Source organism: Equus quagga, chromosome 3, assembly GCF_021613505.1.
Source record: "Equus quagga isolate Etosha38 chromosome 3, UCLA_HA_Equagga_1.0, whole genome shotgun sequence".
Taxonomy (NCBI): Eukaryota; Metazoa; Chordata; class Mammalia; order Perissodactyla; family Equidae; genus Equus; species Equus quagga.
In genome coordinates, this window is record NC_060269.1 from 141,943,571 (window position 1) to 141,961,720 (window position 18,150).

Sequence of the window (18,150 nt, forward strand, 5' to 3'; positions counted from 1 at the left end):
CACCTGCCTCACGTCGGTATCTCCTCACACTTTGACCGTTGCCTTAGGCTCTAACTCAGCCTCTCCACGCTCCATGCTTTGGTTGAAAGTTGTTTATATCGGCCCAGCCGAATCAGCTGGGACAGCTCCCAATGGCTTACATTCAGCCCTGGGGACGGTGGGTGATGGATTCACCCCTGTGGGTGTGGCCCACGATGGGAGAGCTAGTTAGCCACATCAGAAGTCTAGCCGCTTCCCACCATCTCCACCTCCACCACTTTAGTCCAAGCCCCACCTCCTCTCACATGTGTGATGAGAAACCATTGGTTTCCCCACTCACTTGAGCCTCATCGCACTATGCTGCCCTCATATCAACCAGAGTGACCTCATGAAAATACAGGTCAGATGATGGCACAGCTCTGTTCTCCACCTCCTGGCTTTCCATCTTTCTCAGAGTAAAATCCACATCTTACTGTGGCCTGCACAGCCTCACATCCTCCCACGAATACATGTATGCTCTGTATCTCGCTCCCATCCCCGCCTCCTGCCCCAGCCACACTGTTTCATGTCAAGACATTAGTGAAACAGGAACACTTAACCACTAACTGAAAATTAGATGATACTAACAGGGAGTTGCTCTTTCACTAAGTGTGGCAAAGGTACTGTGGTTAGGTTTTTTTTAAAAGAGTCCTTATCTCTAGGAGATACATATCGGTGTTTTTACAGATGAAAGCATACAATGACTGAAATTGCTTTAAAAATAATACACCAGGAGAGAGAAAAGGGGCGAATGACGCACATAAACAAGATTGGCCACGTAGTGACTCTGTGTGGGGGTTTTCTTTCTTTACCTTAATTATTAACTTTCTGCAGTTGACTCTTCTCAGCAGATTCTAAGAGCACCTGGATCTCTCACTTCCCTAAGGCATTCCAAATAAGCTCGGCCTTTCCTTTACAAGAGGGGCTGAGGACACGAAGATCCCGGGAGTAAATGTGCTTCCTCCAAGCTTCAGTGATGGCAGCTCGATTCCCACTGACTTCCCCTCCTCCCCCGGACTTACTTTGTCTCCGTACTCAGCCCTCACCCGGCCATCTTCCTTCACGTCAGACCCAGGGCTGTGCTGTTAAGCTCATTTAGATCAGTTGTACTCTTTTGCCAGGAGGAGAGAAGATTTCACTATGCAGCGTTCCCCAGCGCAATGTCCCATCGGAATCGGTCCTTCTCTTTCCATCCTCACCAGGGGTATTTGACCCCCTCCATGAAGGTAAATCGGTTCTACTGATTTCAGTGCTTTTCACAATTCGGCTGGCTTCATTCTTCCTAAAAGTAACTGCAGTTCATTTATCAATGGGCTGGCATACATTTAGAGGAATATTCATTGAAAATAAGACCCAGAGGAAATAGTCCAAATTATTAGCAAACAGCATTTATATCTGGCTAGGCAGATTACGTGTACTTTTAATTTTGTATGGGTTTTTGTATTTTCCAAATTTCCTATGAATAAACATGTCATTATTAATAATGGCTCTATCTGGGTGATAGGAAGAAGAGACAAGAGCAGGAATCTTCCACAGTTTTTGGGGGGCGGAGATTAGCCCTGAGCTAACATCTGCCACCAATCCTCCTCTTTTTCTGAGGAAGACTGGCCCTGAGCTAACATCTGTGCCCATCTTCCTCTACTTTATATGTGAGATGCCTGCCACAGCATGGCTTGCCAAGCGGTGCCATGTCTGCGCCTGGAATCTGAACCAGCGAACCCCGGGCCATGGAAGCAGAACGTGTGCACTTAACCCCTGCACCACTGGGCTGACTATTCCACTTTTGTTTTCTTTATATATTTTTGGAATTTGTTACAATGAAAATATTCACATCCAAGTCTCTCATCTGCTACCACAAAATCCTAAAAGTGCTAAAAAAATCAGTATTTTTTTTATACCTCAAGGACAATAGACCTAACCTAAGCTGAACTGATGAGAGCTCATTTATAATTTTTATATATCCCTCTAGTGTGACAAAATGCTAGTTTCATTCCTGATATATTAATGCCTTTGAGGACAGGTAGGCCCCTCCCCTTCTAAAATCTAAACAAAGATTCTGAATTACAAAACATATCTGTCACCAGAAGTTTTGGATAAGAGATTGTGAACCTATGTGCTTTTTAAAACACAAAATAGGGGCTGGCCCTGTGGCCCAGTGGTTAAGTTCACGCGTTCTGCTGCAGGTGGCCCAGTGTTTTGTTGGTTCAAATCCTGGGCGCGGATATGGCACTGCTCCTCAAGCTACGCTGAGGCAGCGTCCCACATGCCACAACTAGAGGGACCCACAACGAAGAATATACAACTATGTACTGGGGGGCTTTGGGGAGAAAAAGGAAAAAAATGAAATCTTTTAAAAAAAAACGGCTTTAAAAAAATAAAACACAAAATAGATTAGAGGAAAAGATAACTTTAAAAAATAATATATAAGCATATAAAAAAAGTATTGCCTCATGGTTCATATAGTTTTGGTTGGGTAGGCCTTGTCTACTTTAACAATAATGCCTCTTTTCAGTGGCTCTAACAGGCGTTTCCTTTAATACAAACAGAAAAAGAAGATGGAGGAAGTGCCCAGCCGAGTGGTCAGCGTGCCAAACCTCGCCTCCTACGCGAAGAACTTTCTGAGTGGAGATCTGAGCTCCAGGATCAACGCGCCTCCAATAACAAAGTCACCCAGCATGGACCCAAGCCCCAGCAGTGGCCGGCCTTACAAACCCACCCAGTCTCCGGATGTGAAAACTGCCACAAGGTAGGGGGTGGAAGTGTTTTCCCACAGGTAAGAGGAAAGTTAGGATTCCTTTCTGGCACCTACTAAATCTCCAGCCTTTGGGTGGATATCAAGAACAGCAAAACAAGCCCTGCCTTGGACAAATTACAGTCCAGCCAAAGCAAAGACTGTGTAAAAGAAGGAAAATAGGTCATTCTTTAGAGGGGGTATTGTTCCTGCTACCAAAGTCCAGAAAGCCTTTTCTTCCTGGCTGACTAGACAGGAGTTGTTCAATCACTTAGCTGACCACTTTGGTGTGGGTTACACAGAAGATGGACTCTCAGCATCTGGCCTTGAGGTCTGGATTCAAATTCTGGTCCTCCTCATTCTTAGCTGTGTAGCTTTGGGCAGGGCACTTGGCCTGAGTCTCTGTTTCCTGACCTTTAAAATGAAGCTAATACAGCACGTGCCTCATCAGACTCGTGTGAGACTAAAGGAATTAATGCATGGGATGTGCCTAGCACAGAACATGGCACAGAAGCATTCAGTGTCTTTCCACTATTATTATTAAGCTTGTTTCTCAAGATGCATTGTATCATCTTGTCATTTTAAGGCCTCTTAATCTGTGGGTTTGGTTGATCATACATGACCATCTCAGATACCACCTCCTTATTTTTCCAGAAACCCATGCAGCAGGATTCTCTTCCAGAAATGTGTGATTTTCCCTTGTTTATTAATTCTCCCTTCCATCCAGTCTTCCCTTCAGAGCAAAATTTCAAATTCTGGGCTTTGAAGTTTGCATTTCAGAAAGGGCCCCTTCTGAAATGTTCCTTTTGCAAAGGCCCTGCCTGCCCGGGGCTGTGTGGACAGATGGGGAGGCTTAGACCTTGATGAGTGTTAAGCTGAAAGGACCCCGGCCAGTCAGTCACTGAAGGAGTCCAGCCCTTTGTTTCGCAGCTGAGGAAACTGAGGCCTGGAGCCCCAAGCACAAGCCTCTATTAACAGCCAGAGCCAGCTCCTGACTGGCCACAGGTTCATCTCATTATTATACACCTCTGTGTAAGCTGTGTTCCTGTCGTTTTATATGAAGCTTCACGAAGGCAGATCAAGGCCATCTAACCTGGTATACGCTGTACTTTCTTGCTTCCTGTTTCCCCTTTCCAATTTATTAGGTTAATTTCACAGCCTCATTGAGATGCCAGAACACATTAGATAACTTTTGAAGAAGCCATGAATTGTAATGCTGTGTGGATTAACCATTTTTTCTTTTACCTTTTTTATGGGGTTTACTGTTTAATTTCTGCCTGAAATAAAAAATGTGTTGCAATGTATGCCTCATAATTCTTTTTTTTTTTAATTTTTTTTATTGAGTTCACAATAGATTACATCAATGTGAGATTTCAGTTGTCCATTATTTCTTGTCTGTCACCACACAAGTGCTCCCCTTCAGCCCCTGTGCCCACTCTCCACCCCCCTTCCCCTGGTAACCACTGAACTGTTTTCTTTGTCCATGTGTTTGTTTATATTCCACATATGAGTGAAATCATCTGGCATTTGTCTTTCTCAGACTGGCTTATTTCACTTAGCATAATTCCCTCTAGGTCCTTCCATGTTATTGCAAATGGGATGAATTTATCTTTTTTCTGGCTGAGTAGTATTCCATTGTGTATATATATACCACATCTTCTTTATCCAATCATCAGTCAATGGGCACTTGGGTTGCTTCCACCTCTTGGTATGCCTCATAATTCTTAAATGAGACAATAGAGAACCTTCTGTTTTCAAAACAGGAATGAGACACTCCATCCACACCTCCATCCTTCACAACGTGTTTCCAGCTGCTCATGTTAGCTGGTTCTAGTATCTTTTGAAGAGTTAAGAAGCAGTTATCTTTCCCTGAAAAGTGGTGGGGTATTAAGTTGTTTACTGAATAATTTTCAAAACCATCTAAGAAACCTCTTTGTTTGTTTCTAGGACACAAGATGGTGAAACAGCCCAGCCCAAAGAAGTCCAGCAGAAACAGGGCTCTGCCCACCAGGAATGGTTCACCAAGTATTTTTCCTTCTAACCTGAGCCTTGGGATCCATCACAAAGAGGACATTTGAAAAATGTTGCTTTTAGAACATTTGAGGGAATGAACTAAAAAACCAGCCAACCAAATAACTTGCTTATACTATGATTTATATATGACAGCCAAAACGAATTTTGGCATTAACATTTCATAGTTTCATTGTGACACCAGTTCATTAAAAAAATTGACATTAAGATAAAACCAACCAGTGTTATCAAAAAGCCCCCATAGGAAAATGTAATTAATGTTACCGATGCCCTCCACATTGTATTCCCAGTGTCCATGAGATTGCACTCCACTTTGTGGAGTATCAGACTTTGTGATTTCCATGGTCTACTTGAAAAGTGGTTTCATTTTTCCTTAGGATGCTAGTCATTTCCACTTGAAAAGTGTTTCTGTGTAAATGATGTAATTCCAAAATGCACATCTAACCTCAATAAGAAGAGGCATAAAACAAAGTTCAAAGTAACCAGGAAAGCCAAGTGAAAAAACAAAACTAGGAATGGCCTGTGGCAGACCTTGGCATACTCAGATAGAATACTTTGACTTCCTAGGTCAGGACATGAAGTAGACTACAGAGGGGATGACACCTACCTCAAAAGGGGCTTTGCAAGGATTAAGCAAAATATTACGGGTAAGGCTATCAAGCATGAATTGGAATTAAGCACTGCCAGGATTTTCCTGTGAGGAACCGAGCCTCGCCCCATCGTACATCTCAGTTTCAATGACTATAGTGTCAACGTGGTCATTTGTGAAGCCTTCCAGAGTATCTAGTCCTTGAAGTCAAAGATCTATGGAACCCATAGTCTTTGGGTTTGGGCCCTTTGCCAAGTGATGTGTTGCTTCCCCATTGCATGGATGCTCAGTAGATTCAGCAGAACTGGGAATGGCCATTCACAGTGCTGACCTCACTGTCGGTCCACACGGAATTGTCTGACCCTCAGATGGAGCAGTGCGATTTGACAAGACTCAATACAACTTTTAGTGGGCAAACTATGTTCTCAATCCTTTGGTGCTGGCCCAGCAGGTGGCCCGTAAACAGTTGTTTATTCTATGCACTGTCAAATCTTTGCTCTTTGAATAAAACTTTAAACAACTGAGCAATAAACATGTTTGTGACTTGTATTGTTTTTGCAAAGAAAGGTGAAATTAGATGAAGACAGAGCTTGGAAATAGGAAGTTCGCATTAACCTCAATCAGATCATCTTCAGATAAAAAGTAGCTGCTTACATACTTATGTCATTTTGAGAGAAATGCAATTACAACTCAAACTTACAATTTAAAGGTAAATTTACTATCTAATCAAAACACATGGCCCCACTAGGATAATTTTTAAAATGCAAATACTCGTTATAGGCCATATTGGTTTTCAGTGTCAAATATTTTTTAGTTATCTTTTGCTTCCTGCCTAGGGTGAGCACTGTAGGATTATGTTTGTATTTTGTTTTGAAGACTACATACAGGTAGTTCTACCTCTGTTTGTTGAAATGTTTTCCCACCACTGTGCAACTCAACCTTCCTCCTGCTGTGGGGACTGACTTTTATCAGTTGAGACCCTGTATGTGCTTTGACTCCTTTCTTGTTGCAGCTAAGTGAAAGATCTTTTTAAATTTCTGGATTCTCCCCAAATAATTCTATCTTTGTGGACTAAATCTTTGCATGCTTCTATCATTTTTCTTTAGGACCTGTTCCTTGAGTATTGAAGCCAAGCATCAAATGATCCACGCTTAAGCTTTTCCTTTGATATTACCAGTTTACCATCCAAAAAGTGTCCAGCAATTTACACCTTTACAAATTACACCTTTACCAGCAGTGAGTGAAATTCTCTTTGTACCCTAGATAATATTGACAAAGAAACTCAATTTGATAGTAAAACATTCTTCTTGTTCTCATTTGCATAATCTATTCCATCAATCTCTCAAAAGCAGAGTGGTCTAGAGATGATGGTAGTGGCTTGGAGAAAACAATAGAGATGAAGAGAGATGAACTTATTCAGGATTGAGTTAGGAGAGAGAAATAACAGGATCTGACGATAAATCTCTTTAGGCTATATTACGACAGAGGAAGGAAGAGTTAACACATCCCTGGAGCAAAACTGGAAAGGAATATTGCTGCAAATTGTTTCATAGCTGGGGTAGAAAAGAACGCATTCACCAAACCGATGGCTTTATACGGTGTACCTGAGCCCTTATTAACTGCTCTAGCGTTGATGCAACCTCCAACACAGCAACTGTGATTGCTCTACACTCATTCTCCAGGCTCCATCTGGGTTCTGCAAGGGCAAGGCTGGCATTTTAAATGGGCTATGAGAGGGACCAACTTCCCTGCATCCTTTGGATTTCTAAGGGTAGCACTAATCTCCACTATCACCCCCAGGATGCAGTATTATCTTTGATCTGCTACCTCCTACTAGCTCCTCAGGGTCTGCTCTCCCCGTGCAGGAGACAACCAAAGACGCCCCAGGCACTCCCAGCAGCCTTCGACTTTTTCAGCACTGATAGTTTGTCATTATCCCTCCATGGGGAGTCAAAACAGTGTAGTGATAACCAGCCAACTCTACTGTTCTTGTAAAAATATTCCCCTTCCCTTCCAAATGTTTGAATCCTTGCACCGACAACGTTCCCTTCCACTAGCACACTTTCCCGGGGCACCACTGGTGGAATCCTCAGGAACTGGCCACTTGCTTGTGCTGCTGACTGTCTGTACCTCACATCCCACCCAGGATGGGTCCTCCTTGCCAACTGGATGGTGAGCCCACCCAGTCCCCAAACCCCATCCTGCCTTCTCTCTCAGACTGTGTAACAGCCAAGCCAGGCGGGTCCCCCAGGAGGTACACCCCAAGACACAAATAGACGTGCAAGAAATTTATTGAGAATGTCAATGCCCTTCAGCCAAAGATCACCAGAAACAGACTGACCTGTAGTTGAACAAGGTGGGCTTACCACTTGCTGCAGTGAGCGAGAATGCTCCACATGGAGAATGGGGGGGCTTCTCAGAAACATGGTGTTAGAACTTATTTTAGGGTATTTGGGTGTTGGTTTGGTGATTTCTAGGATTGTCTAAAGAAGCAGAGATTCACTCTAGATTGGATGCTGTCAAAAAGTGGGGGCAATTCTAAGCCTGGAGGGAGTCTCAATAAATCTTACCTATAGCAGGGGCAGACTAGAGTGAGGATAAAGCTGTAAATGGTAAAAAAAAAAAAAAAAAAAAAAAGTAGCGGTCACTCATTTTAGCCAGAAGGATTTTTGGTATTTTGTGGGTGGCACAGTGACTTTTTTTCTGTGCTTAGACAAAATTATGAAGTGATTCTTCTTACTGCCATGGTCTCAGAGTAACTTTGCCTGAGGTTGGGATTCTGAGACTGTTTATATGCAACAGAAGAATAATGTGGCTAGCAGTGCCAGGTCAGCATCCGATGTCAGGGCCAGGGTTTTCCCTCTTCTCCAGGGAAACACTTGTGTAAGATCAAGGGGAGAGGAAGCAGAGAGAGGAAGAGCCTTGAGACTGTGATGCAGGGCTGATACCTGTGAAAGGAGGGCCATGGACGATCTGGGCAACAGAGGCTCAGATAGCAAGACAGCTCAGCCAAGAGCTGAGAAAGCCAAGAGCAGCTCAAGAAAGTCCCAGCCAGGCCCATGGGAGCCCCAGAGCAAAGACTGCCCACTAGAGCCGGGCAGAAATGATCTGGCTCCAGTACCCGCACTGTGCTTGGTTCTTTGTGGGAACACTGTTGCAGATCCCCAAGGGCTAAAGCTTTGGCAACTGCAGCCTGGAGATGGCTCTCTTGAAGGGAGAAGTGAGTAGCACTCCACCATGGCCTCAGAGGCCCAGAACCAAACCCTCAGGAATGTCAACACTTAGAGGTTCGGTAGAAAAGAAGGGAAGATGTATTAAAGAGAGTGAGTTCAAGTAAAGAAAGATGGAGAAGTGTCCATTCGATGTGGCCACGGTGAAGTGGCTGGCTGCTAACCATCACAAGCACAGTCGTGGTGATGTGGGAGGGACAGCCTAGAGTAGGAAAAGGAGGGGAGAGGAGAGGAGGACCTGGAGACTGCGAACGAGGGGCAGGGAAATGGGACCGCAGCTCAAGCAGGGAGGGGAATGCTGAAGATGGGAGATCAAGAACTCCTGTGAGCTGTAGGGAATCAGTCAGTAGGTGGGCGATGCACAGGGCAGAAACCACCCTAAGGGTTAAGTCCTAGAGACCTAGGGACCCAGAACAACTGTGGAAAGGTGGTCTTACACAGGGCAGGCACTTCAGCAGATGGATAGGAAGGAAAAAAGATGCCCTGGAGATGTGGGGGGGTTTATCATTTCTGGGTGGGAAGGTAAGGGAATTCCCAGCTGATAGCCTGTTATTTTCTCATTGAGGGAGACAGCAGCTAAGAGGGTGTTCCATGATCATCAACCAGCAAGATGTCACTACAGGAAAACGATTTCTACAAACAGACAAGATTGAAAATTATTTATTTAGAGACAGAAAACTTTTGAATTTAATAAGTAAATGGCAAGAAGTGGTATATACATTAATTCAAAATATTTTCACTAAGCACCAAATAGAATACTTCCCAATCTTTTTACCAAGAACCTCTCTATTATTGAAAGAGTGCCTAAAACTTTATCAGTTTATTTCGGCTTGTAGTCAAGAAATCTAAAGCTGCCAATCACAGCTTCTAATTAGCATGAGATGACCAGGTTAACAGCCTTGAATTCATATAATGTGAGTAAAAACAACTTTTAAGAGTATACATCCTGAGTGAGGGGATTTGTTGGCCTCAGGCTGTGTACCCCTCCACACACAAAAATGAGTAGTAAGTATTATGTATAAAAGAGAAATAATACATGGTCCCTGTGTAATCAGAGGGGAATGATGCCTCTTCTCATGAAGGGCACAGAGACAGATTCAGACCACCAACCCCCGAGGGAAACAACGCAAGGTTGGTAGAGGAGACAGGAAGTCCTGTGTCCTGGGGGTGTGACAGGGAGGGCACTCGGAGGCTTCAGGGACCAGGTGGCGTCCAGGCCAGACAGGACCGTGAGCGGATGTCACTGCATGTGGGAAGGGGCTTTCAAGGCCGGAGAAAACAAAATGACTCAGGACACTGAGTCACAGAAGCACTGCGTGTTCAGAAGACAGTGGAGCACTTGTTTTGGGTAAAGAGATGTAATCTATTAAGAGCCTGTAAACAGCAGAGAAAGGAAAACCTCATCCAAGGAGAGCCAGACACAATACCCATCTGTATTTCTCCACAGCCAGTGAACAGAGAATCTGAGGGGCTGCATGACCAACAAGCGGGTAAAATGTCTTCCCAGACACGGAGGCTCCACGTGCTCTTTGTGAAGAGTGGTTGCCGAGGTCCATCCTGTGGCGCACCCTGCACCCAGCCCCCTGGAATCAATACCATCCACTAGCAAGAACCTGGAAAGTTCCGCTCCAAAAAAGCAAAACAAAAACGACACAAGCAAACAACACTCAAAACAAAAAGACACAACCACAGCTAGCTTTAACCCTCACCCTTCACCTCTGCCCCAAGCCATGCGACTGAGAACAGGGTGTGCCCGGTGACCTACGCTGATGCACCACTGCAGAACCTCACAGAATTCAGCACCTCACGGCTCCCACCACATGCCCCACCCCAAAAGGAAACAAACACCACACAAAATATAAACTGACTCCAAAGAAAGCAGCAACTAAAGGACCCTACTGTAATATGGCTACACTAACCCAGGGTATTACAATCCTCTCCGGCCTACTCACAAAATCTCCTTCTGAGAGCCCTGGAAGCATTTCACACACGTTGCATTAGACTCCTCTTCTTGAGGTAGTTTAAAGGTTGAAACTGCAAATTTATGGATTTCCCTACACTACCACTGAGGGGTAACTATCCTAAAAGGCCTACAACCAAAATCCTCATCCTCTGATCCTCAGAACAGATCATACAAACTGTTTTTCCCTCAAACCATACAAACTAATCTAATACTGCAAACACAGAGATTAAAAGTCATACAAAAATAAAAACAAGCAAAGAAAAGAAACAAAAAAGAATCTTTAAGTGGCATCACTCTAGCAGTCTAAACTCTACTAAACACAAAAAATTTTGCTTGGTTTACCAAAGCCATAGACATTTTATAAAGTATTCAAGATATAACACATAAAAATAGGGGAAAAATTTTAGGTGGGAACATAAAACTAAAATCATCTCATTCTCCAGCAAAGGACGTTTCCAAAATGTCATGTCCACAAGAAAAGTGATGTCTGGCAAGACTGTTGAGGCTGACTCAACCACCAGCTCGCTTTCAGGCCGGCTCTGCCTCAGGTTTGCTTCATCGGCGCTGGGATATTAGCAGACGCCTGCTCGAGGTAGGCCAAGGAGCCCTGAGGGATGTCGGCTGGCTTTTTGTGCTGCACATTGATGTCCTCCAGCACCTGCTGCCAATGCCTCAATTTTGTCAAGTGCTTCTGGACCAGAGTATCTTTCCGCTGTAATTCATTCCTTAGTTCCGAGACATCCTACAGACGAAAGCGATGATGTCAGGGCAAACTCATGAGAAACGAATACAGTCCCTGATTAGTTAAGAGCACTAAGAAGTAAATTCAAAACAAAGAGAATCAATTAAACCATAGTAAGTGCATTACTCTGCTTGGCTCCACTATTTGAATAACCTAAAACAACTCTTCCGATGGAAGATGCCTGCCTAACACTGAGAGTTTTATTTTTAATACATTTTCATTTAATAATTAACACCTAAGTTACAATATTCCAAAGTACCAAAGGGCAGCCAAAAAGAAATCCGTCTCTTTCCCATTCTGGTCCCCAGGTACCAAGTATCGCTGTTCAAAGGCTACTGGTGAGAGTAAAACACTGAGAATCTGACATAGACGTTAATAACTGTTCAAAAGAATCCAAACCACTGTTCTATCATTTCAGATTATCAAGTGTTAAATTTTCATTTTCAAGAGCTTTTTTCAATGAATACCAGCATTTTAATTCTTTATTAAGACCTGGCCTTGAACACACCTATGCAGTCATGCGTCGCTTAACAATGGAGATACGTTCTAAGAAATGCGTCATTAGACGATTTTGTCATTTTGTTAACATCCGAGAGTGCACTTACACAAACCAAATGGTACAGCCTATACCACACACCTAAGCTATATGGTACTAACGTTATGGAACCACCATCGTATATGCAGTCCATTGTTGACCAAAACGTCATTATGCAGTGCATGACTGTATCACTACTCAAGTATTCAAATTAAGAAATGATCTGACACCGTGAATTGTAAAATCATCTTCTTACCATTCACCTTCTCAACAGTTGGTACCAATGAATAAAAAGAATGTTTCTGATTAATTGGTCACCTTATGAGAGTAGTTACTTCAAAAACTGCCAAAGCTTGATCATTTCAATGTTGTGTTTCTCAGTGGGGGCACCCCTGGCCTTCTGGGCAGAATGATGATTCCCTCTTCCACACTGCAGGGGACAGCCCAGGCCCACACACTAAATGCCATTCAGTCTTCCCAGTCACCATGGCAGCCTAACACACTTCCAAATGCCCGGCTTCAAACAACTGAGATAAACGAAATCCTGAGTCTCAAGGAGCCTGGGACAGGACATTTACAGGCACACCTCAGAGATATGTGGGTTCAGTTCCAGACCACTGCAATAAAGCAAGTCACAAGAATTTTTTGGTTTCCCAGTGTATATGAAAGTTACGTTTACACTATACTGTAGTCTATTAAGAGTACAAAGCATTATGTCTAAAAAAACAAGGTACATACCTTAATTAAAAAATACTTTATTGCTGAAAAATACTAACCATCATCTGAGCCTTCAGCAAGTCATAATCGTTTTGCTGGTGGAGGGTCTTGTAAAAAACGCAGTTATCTGCAAAGTGCAATAAAGTGGGGTGCAATAAAACGAGGTATGCCTGTACTTTTAATTCCATGAATAAAATCTGACAGAGCCCTTCCTGTGCAAAAGGCACTGGGTATGGCAACCAGGGACACACAGGTCACAGTTCCTGTCCAAAATGAGCTTGTCATCTACATTAGTGGCTTTTCAACCTTTTTCAAGCAGCAGAACCTTTTCTTTCAGAAAAATATTCCATGGAAGGCAGTGTAAGAAACTGCTATTTGAGAGCCTGCTTTCCACCTCCATCCCTGGCTCCACTACCTGTCCAGGTTGTCATGAACACTGACAGTGAGCAACATTTTTCATTCAAGCTATAAAGCCCCACTGTAATTCATGGGCAAAGGGGGTGTCTTATTTAAAGTACAAATGGAATCCTGACAACGTGTGCTCTTCCTAAAAGTTAGCAGAAAAGTGAGTTCGTACCTCTTTGATAACTTGCTCTGGTTTCTGGACAGATAACTGCAATCTTTTTTGTAGGAAAAAACATTCTGTCTGTCTCGCAATATCCAGAAATTTCTGAATACACTGATCAACACCTTAAAAAATCAAAATATTAAATTAAGAAAAACACTAGACACATTTATCTCCATAATAAATGAACAGTCAGAATATCAAACCAGAACCTTCTCAAAGATGTAATCTGGGATTTTAATCCTGGCCACAGCAATTATGACCCCCAAATCCCCAGATGTTAGCCAATATTAAATAGTAGATAATTCGTGTTTTTGTCAGGTGAATAAGACATCTTAATACAAAGCCATGACTTCTTCTGAAGAAAGACAATCCAGAGATCTAGCAATCAGTATCATGATTTCCAGTTAAAACGAGACATTTAAAATATGGTAGAAAGAAGGAGAGGTACTGGTCACCTCGGAGACAGAACCAGGGTGGCGATGGGGAAGCACAGGGACTTTCTTTGTAACATCTATTTAAAAAATAATAAAAACTTACTTTTTTAAAAAAGCAGTACACATACTGGTCTCCTTTGCCCTAGTATCAATATGAAAAGCTCATTACAAGCGGTTCATTATGAGTGACATAAATGTCAATTACTAAACTGAACAAAGAACCAGCAGTATATCAAGATTATTTACATAAATCTTATTCGTCAAAAAAGCTCTCTTAGGATACAAGCAGGAGTGAAACACATCGAGTGTAAAATTAGCAATCAGGAATCTTGCTGAAGGCAAGAACACTGTCCACAAAGAGGGACTTCTTACCAGTTCGAATTTCTTCCTGATCCGTGCCATTGACATAATCCTGACTCACGAGCGAAGCAAAGCAAGCCTGTGTCATGAAAACATGTCACAAAAGGAAAAAAAGTCAGTCATACATCGAAAATCTTACTTCAGAGTAAGAAGTAAGTTCTCTTGAAGTCATTCAATGAGTTGATAGCATGTAGGTTTGCCCACAAGATGACATCATGCCAATGAAGAAACTTCGCACCCTGAGTCCATCAGGTACACAGAGGGAAGGCAGGCAAATGAGGCAGCTGGGACTTGCCAGCACCCCTATCTGGTCTGTCACTCTTTTCCCCACTATTCATTCCACACTAGGACCTGGATCCCTAATCTAGCCCCAGCCACAGCCCCTCCCTCTGAAGCTTACAAGACTTGTACCATCACCCATTCAGGACTCAGGTCACTCGTCACCTTCTTGGAGAGGCCACCCATCTACCCTTTTGAAATGACGCCCCTCCTGCTCACACTCTATCCCCAAGCCCAGCTTTATTGTTTTTCACATGGTTAACTGCCATCATTCCATTCTTTTAGACCATTATTAGCTGTCCCTACTAGCAGGTGGGCATTTTGTCTGTCTTGTTCACTAGACTCCTAGGGTGAGAATGCTGCTAGGCACAAAGTGGGTGTTCAATAAATACAATAAATAAATTATGGACTGGATGGCCTAAGTGAAGGACATGGCTGGTGTCACATGGACAAACTAATCCTAAAGTGGGAGTGCTCTCTAAAGGGGCACCAATCCAGACACACATGCTAATTAGCCAAGGAGTTCTGTGCACTGGCAACTCACAGGAAATGCACAAAGAAGGCCTACCGCAGAGCAGTGGGGCCAGAAAGAGAAGGGGCCGGGGGAGAGGGGAGCACGCGCAGGGGTCAAAAAGAAAGCCTCAAACCTCCAGAAAGCAGATCTCTGCCAGCAGGAAGCCAACTACACTTGGTGTGAGGCAGGCAGAGCTGGGTCCAAATGGAGGCCATCAACTAGATGCAGGGCCCTTCTCCCACCTGCGGTTGCCCCATTTGGTTTACAGAGAAAATCACAGGATTCCCCGTGGGGAATCCTCACCACAGCTCAACAAATTAGAAAAACACAGACTGCCCATTCTGCGTATAACTCTGAAAGGTGACTCATGTTGGATTTGGGTTACAGGTAGGGTGTATCCGCTTTGTGAAACCTGTGACTACTAGAAAACACTCCATCCATGGGGCCAACTAGTCACAAACTGGTCAATAAAGAGGGGCTGCTCCTCCAGAGCCAGCAGGGCCACCAGACAGGGTGGGAGGAAACCTGATCTCAGGAATTTGAGTTCCCTCTTTTCCCTTTTAAAAAAAGAAAATTAAACAGACCAGCCTTTATAGACAGATGGACAGTTGTATGGAGAAGAAAATGCATGGTGGTCTATAAAAAGAATATGCTTTTTAGAAGTATGCATACGATAGAGCCTTTACCTGGACAGTCAGGAGGTCCACGGGCTAGTCCCCATTTCCAAAAACTGAGGGTTTGTCTTTGGGCAAGTTATTTCCCTCTCTGAGCCTCAGTTTCTCCATCTGTAAAAGGAGGAGATGGTCTCCAAGGTTCCCTCCCATAACAAGAGTGCCTGACCTCAATAAACTCATTCCAACGAAGAACATTTACTGAGCAACTAGAACAAGAAAGCCAGAGACCTCGGGGGTGGCACCCAAGCAGAAAGGACAAGCAGGCAAGCAGTGCCATGAGCCACTGGAGGATGTGGAACAGAGGTCCACACAGACCACAAGGGAGGAAACAGGAAATGCGCTGAGTCTTGACAGAAGAGTAGATGGGTGATCACCCACCAGCAAAGGAGGGTCCAGGTAGCACCTCTCCCTCTCGCTCTCACCTAAGTCCAAATGCTGTTTTGGGTTTCACATTCTCTGGGAAGCCTTCTTCGACAGCCACGCCCATGTGCCCTCTCATAGTACCACGGGGTTTCTTCTATCAGAGCACTGATCCCACAGCATGGGCAACTGCCCATCGTGTATCTGTCTCTTCCAGTCATGAGCTCCCTGAAGGCAGACGCTATTTTCTCTGTATTCTTAGCACCCTGGACAGTGACTGACACACAACAGGCTTCTTCACCATTTGACAACTAGTCATCAAGCACTTGCTACCTGCTACCCCCATATTAGCGCCACAGATACAATGAGGGGAAGGAGGGCAACAGAGGGTCTCAGATTTCATGGAGCCTGGTTTAGTGGTAAGTGCTACAAAGGGGTGCAGGGAGGGTCCACTGAGGAAGTGATGTGTGAGCTGGGGAAGGACACCTGGAAGCCCAAAGAGAAAACAAACGGCATATGCAGAAAAAGGCTCCTGTGGACAGAGTAAGAAGAGATGGGTCTGGAGTGGAGACTTGGTCACGCAAGCCAAAGGTGACCACACCAAACCTCTGGTCTTATCCCAAGAGCCACAGGTAGCCACTAAAGGGTTTTATTTATTTATTTTTAATTTTTTTTTTTAAGATTGGCACCTGAGCTAACAAGTGTTGTCAGTCTTCTTTTTTTTCCTGCTTTTTCTCCCCAAATCCCCCCAGTACATAGTTGTATATGTGGGACGCCGCCTCAACTGGCCTGACGAGCAGTGCCATGTCCGCCCCCAGGATCCCAATCAGCAAAATCCTGAACCGTCGAAGCAGACCGCGCCAACTCAACCACCCGGCCACCGGGCCGGTTCCACCACTAAAGGGTTTTAAGCATCAGGGTGCTGGTGGTCAGCTCTCGCCAAGACTTCTACCGGGCCAGTCATGACCGAGAGCCACCTCACCTCAGGAAGAATGCTAGGTGCTGCTCCAAGGCTTACCCATCCCTTTCCCTTACGGCTTAGCACCACCCCAAAGGCTCTCACCCTCCTCCCAGACAGAAAAGATCTCTGTCCTTTAAACCAATATCTCCAAACTTTTGAATGCTTATTCTATCAGTAAAAGCATTTTGCCGATGCGGCCCCAATAATGCATTCATTTAAAAGCTATATTCATGTACTTCTGTGCTATTATATACAATCTAAAATTCCCGTGACTGAGATTTCAAATGTGGAAAAGGTAACTCCAATGAGAAGTTATCCTATTTTATTTCCACACACTAAGAGATCATCTTCCACGTTCGAGACCACTGGAAGCTACCAAAGCACGCACTTTTACCTCTCCTTTGTCTACTTCCACTCCGCACCTTCCTTGCTGGAGGGTAAACTCCTTGGGCAGAACTCGGAGTCTGGGTCATCTCCGCCTCCCTCCCTCTCCCCCTAACCCCCAGCCTTCCTTCCTTCTTGGCCCCCAGTACCAACTTCTTCCGCACGGCAACTGTTAAATAAGTCCATTTCAGCTCCAAGAGGCCCATTACTTTTGGACCGTTTAGGGGTGGAGCCCAGCGGAAAGGAAACAAGACTCAATGGTGCGACGCTGCGCTCCGGGGAGGATGAACCCGTACTAAACACATGGCGTGAGGGAAACGGTGCTCACGGATGGGACCAAGAACCGGATGGGACGGGAACAGACGGCTGGGAACCTGGAAGAGTCCCAACGTTGACCAAGTCCCTGTGCCTCCAGAAACGTCAAGTTTACGTGTCTCTGCCAGCCGACCTGAGCAGCATACCGGCCACAACTCAATGCGGAGACTAAAGGAACTAACTGACGTTCTCTGAGCCTGTTTCCCCATTTGTCACCAGGGTGCGGGGACCGCTGGGGGAGACAACCTGCGCGTGCGCAGCTTACGTTTCAGGAAAGAAGGAAGGCTGGGAGCACAGACCCCACGCCCCCGTCTCGTCTTACTTCGAAAGATGACTCCAATTCGTCCACCAAGGTGCTGTTAGAAATCCTCGGAGCGCCCGGCGCGGCGTGAAGAAGAGAAGCCTGACCCGGGAGCCCCGGCGGGGGGGGCGGGGGCCCCGGCGCCTGCCCAGAGAACATACCGCCCAGCGGAGCCGCCATTTCTGAAGAGGCGGGGAAAGAGGCCCACTGCGCCTGCGCGGAAGCTGCGCCCGCGGGTCACGTGACAAACCTGGCCGCTTGACGGTGCGGGGGCGCCCGAGGCGTCTCGGGTCTCGGGTCCGGGGAAACCGGTTGTTAGGCACGTCCGTTCCCTTCTATTTGCCCGTGTGCAGGTCTCCTGGCTTTTCCGTTTGTTTTTCTTGAGAACTGAAGGGTTTGACCGGATATGACAGTGGTGTGGAGAGGAGAATCGTCTGTGGTGGG

At 44.9% G+C, this 18,150-nt stretch overlaps 2 protein-coding genes across 2 annotated transcripts in view; one reads left to right on the top strand and one right to left on the bottom strand.

Annotated features, from left to right (window-relative positions):
• The window catches only part of FAM184B (family with sequence similarity 184 member B), a 126,677-nt gene extending 115,838 nt beyond the window's left edge, over positions 1-10,839 (top strand). The window contains exons 16-18 of the mRNA XM_046656022.1: positions 1,140-1,244; positions 2,565-2,764; positions 4,697-10,839. Coding sequence (XP_046511978.1) covers positions 1,140-1,244; positions 2,565-2,764; positions 4,697-4,790 — 399 coding nt within the window. The 3' untranslated portion in view covers positions 4,791-10,839. The remainder of the gene's footprint in view (positions 1-1,139; positions 1,245-2,564; positions 2,765-4,696) is intronic.
• On the bottom strand, positions 9,288-17,905 carry MED28 (mediator complex subunit 28). Its single transcript, XM_046656024.1, has 4 exons — positions 17,728-17,905; positions 13,931-13,997; positions 13,134-13,246; positions 9,288-11,304 (listed from the first exon to the last, which is right to left on the bottom strand). Exons 1-4 carry the CDS (start codon positions 17,884-17,886, stop codon positions 11,107-11,109), a joined length of 537 nt encoding a protein of 178 aa, XP_046511980.1. The 5' UTR covers positions 17,887-17,905; the 3' UTR covers positions 9,288-11,106.
• Positions 17,906-18,150: the final 245 nt, after the last annotated feature.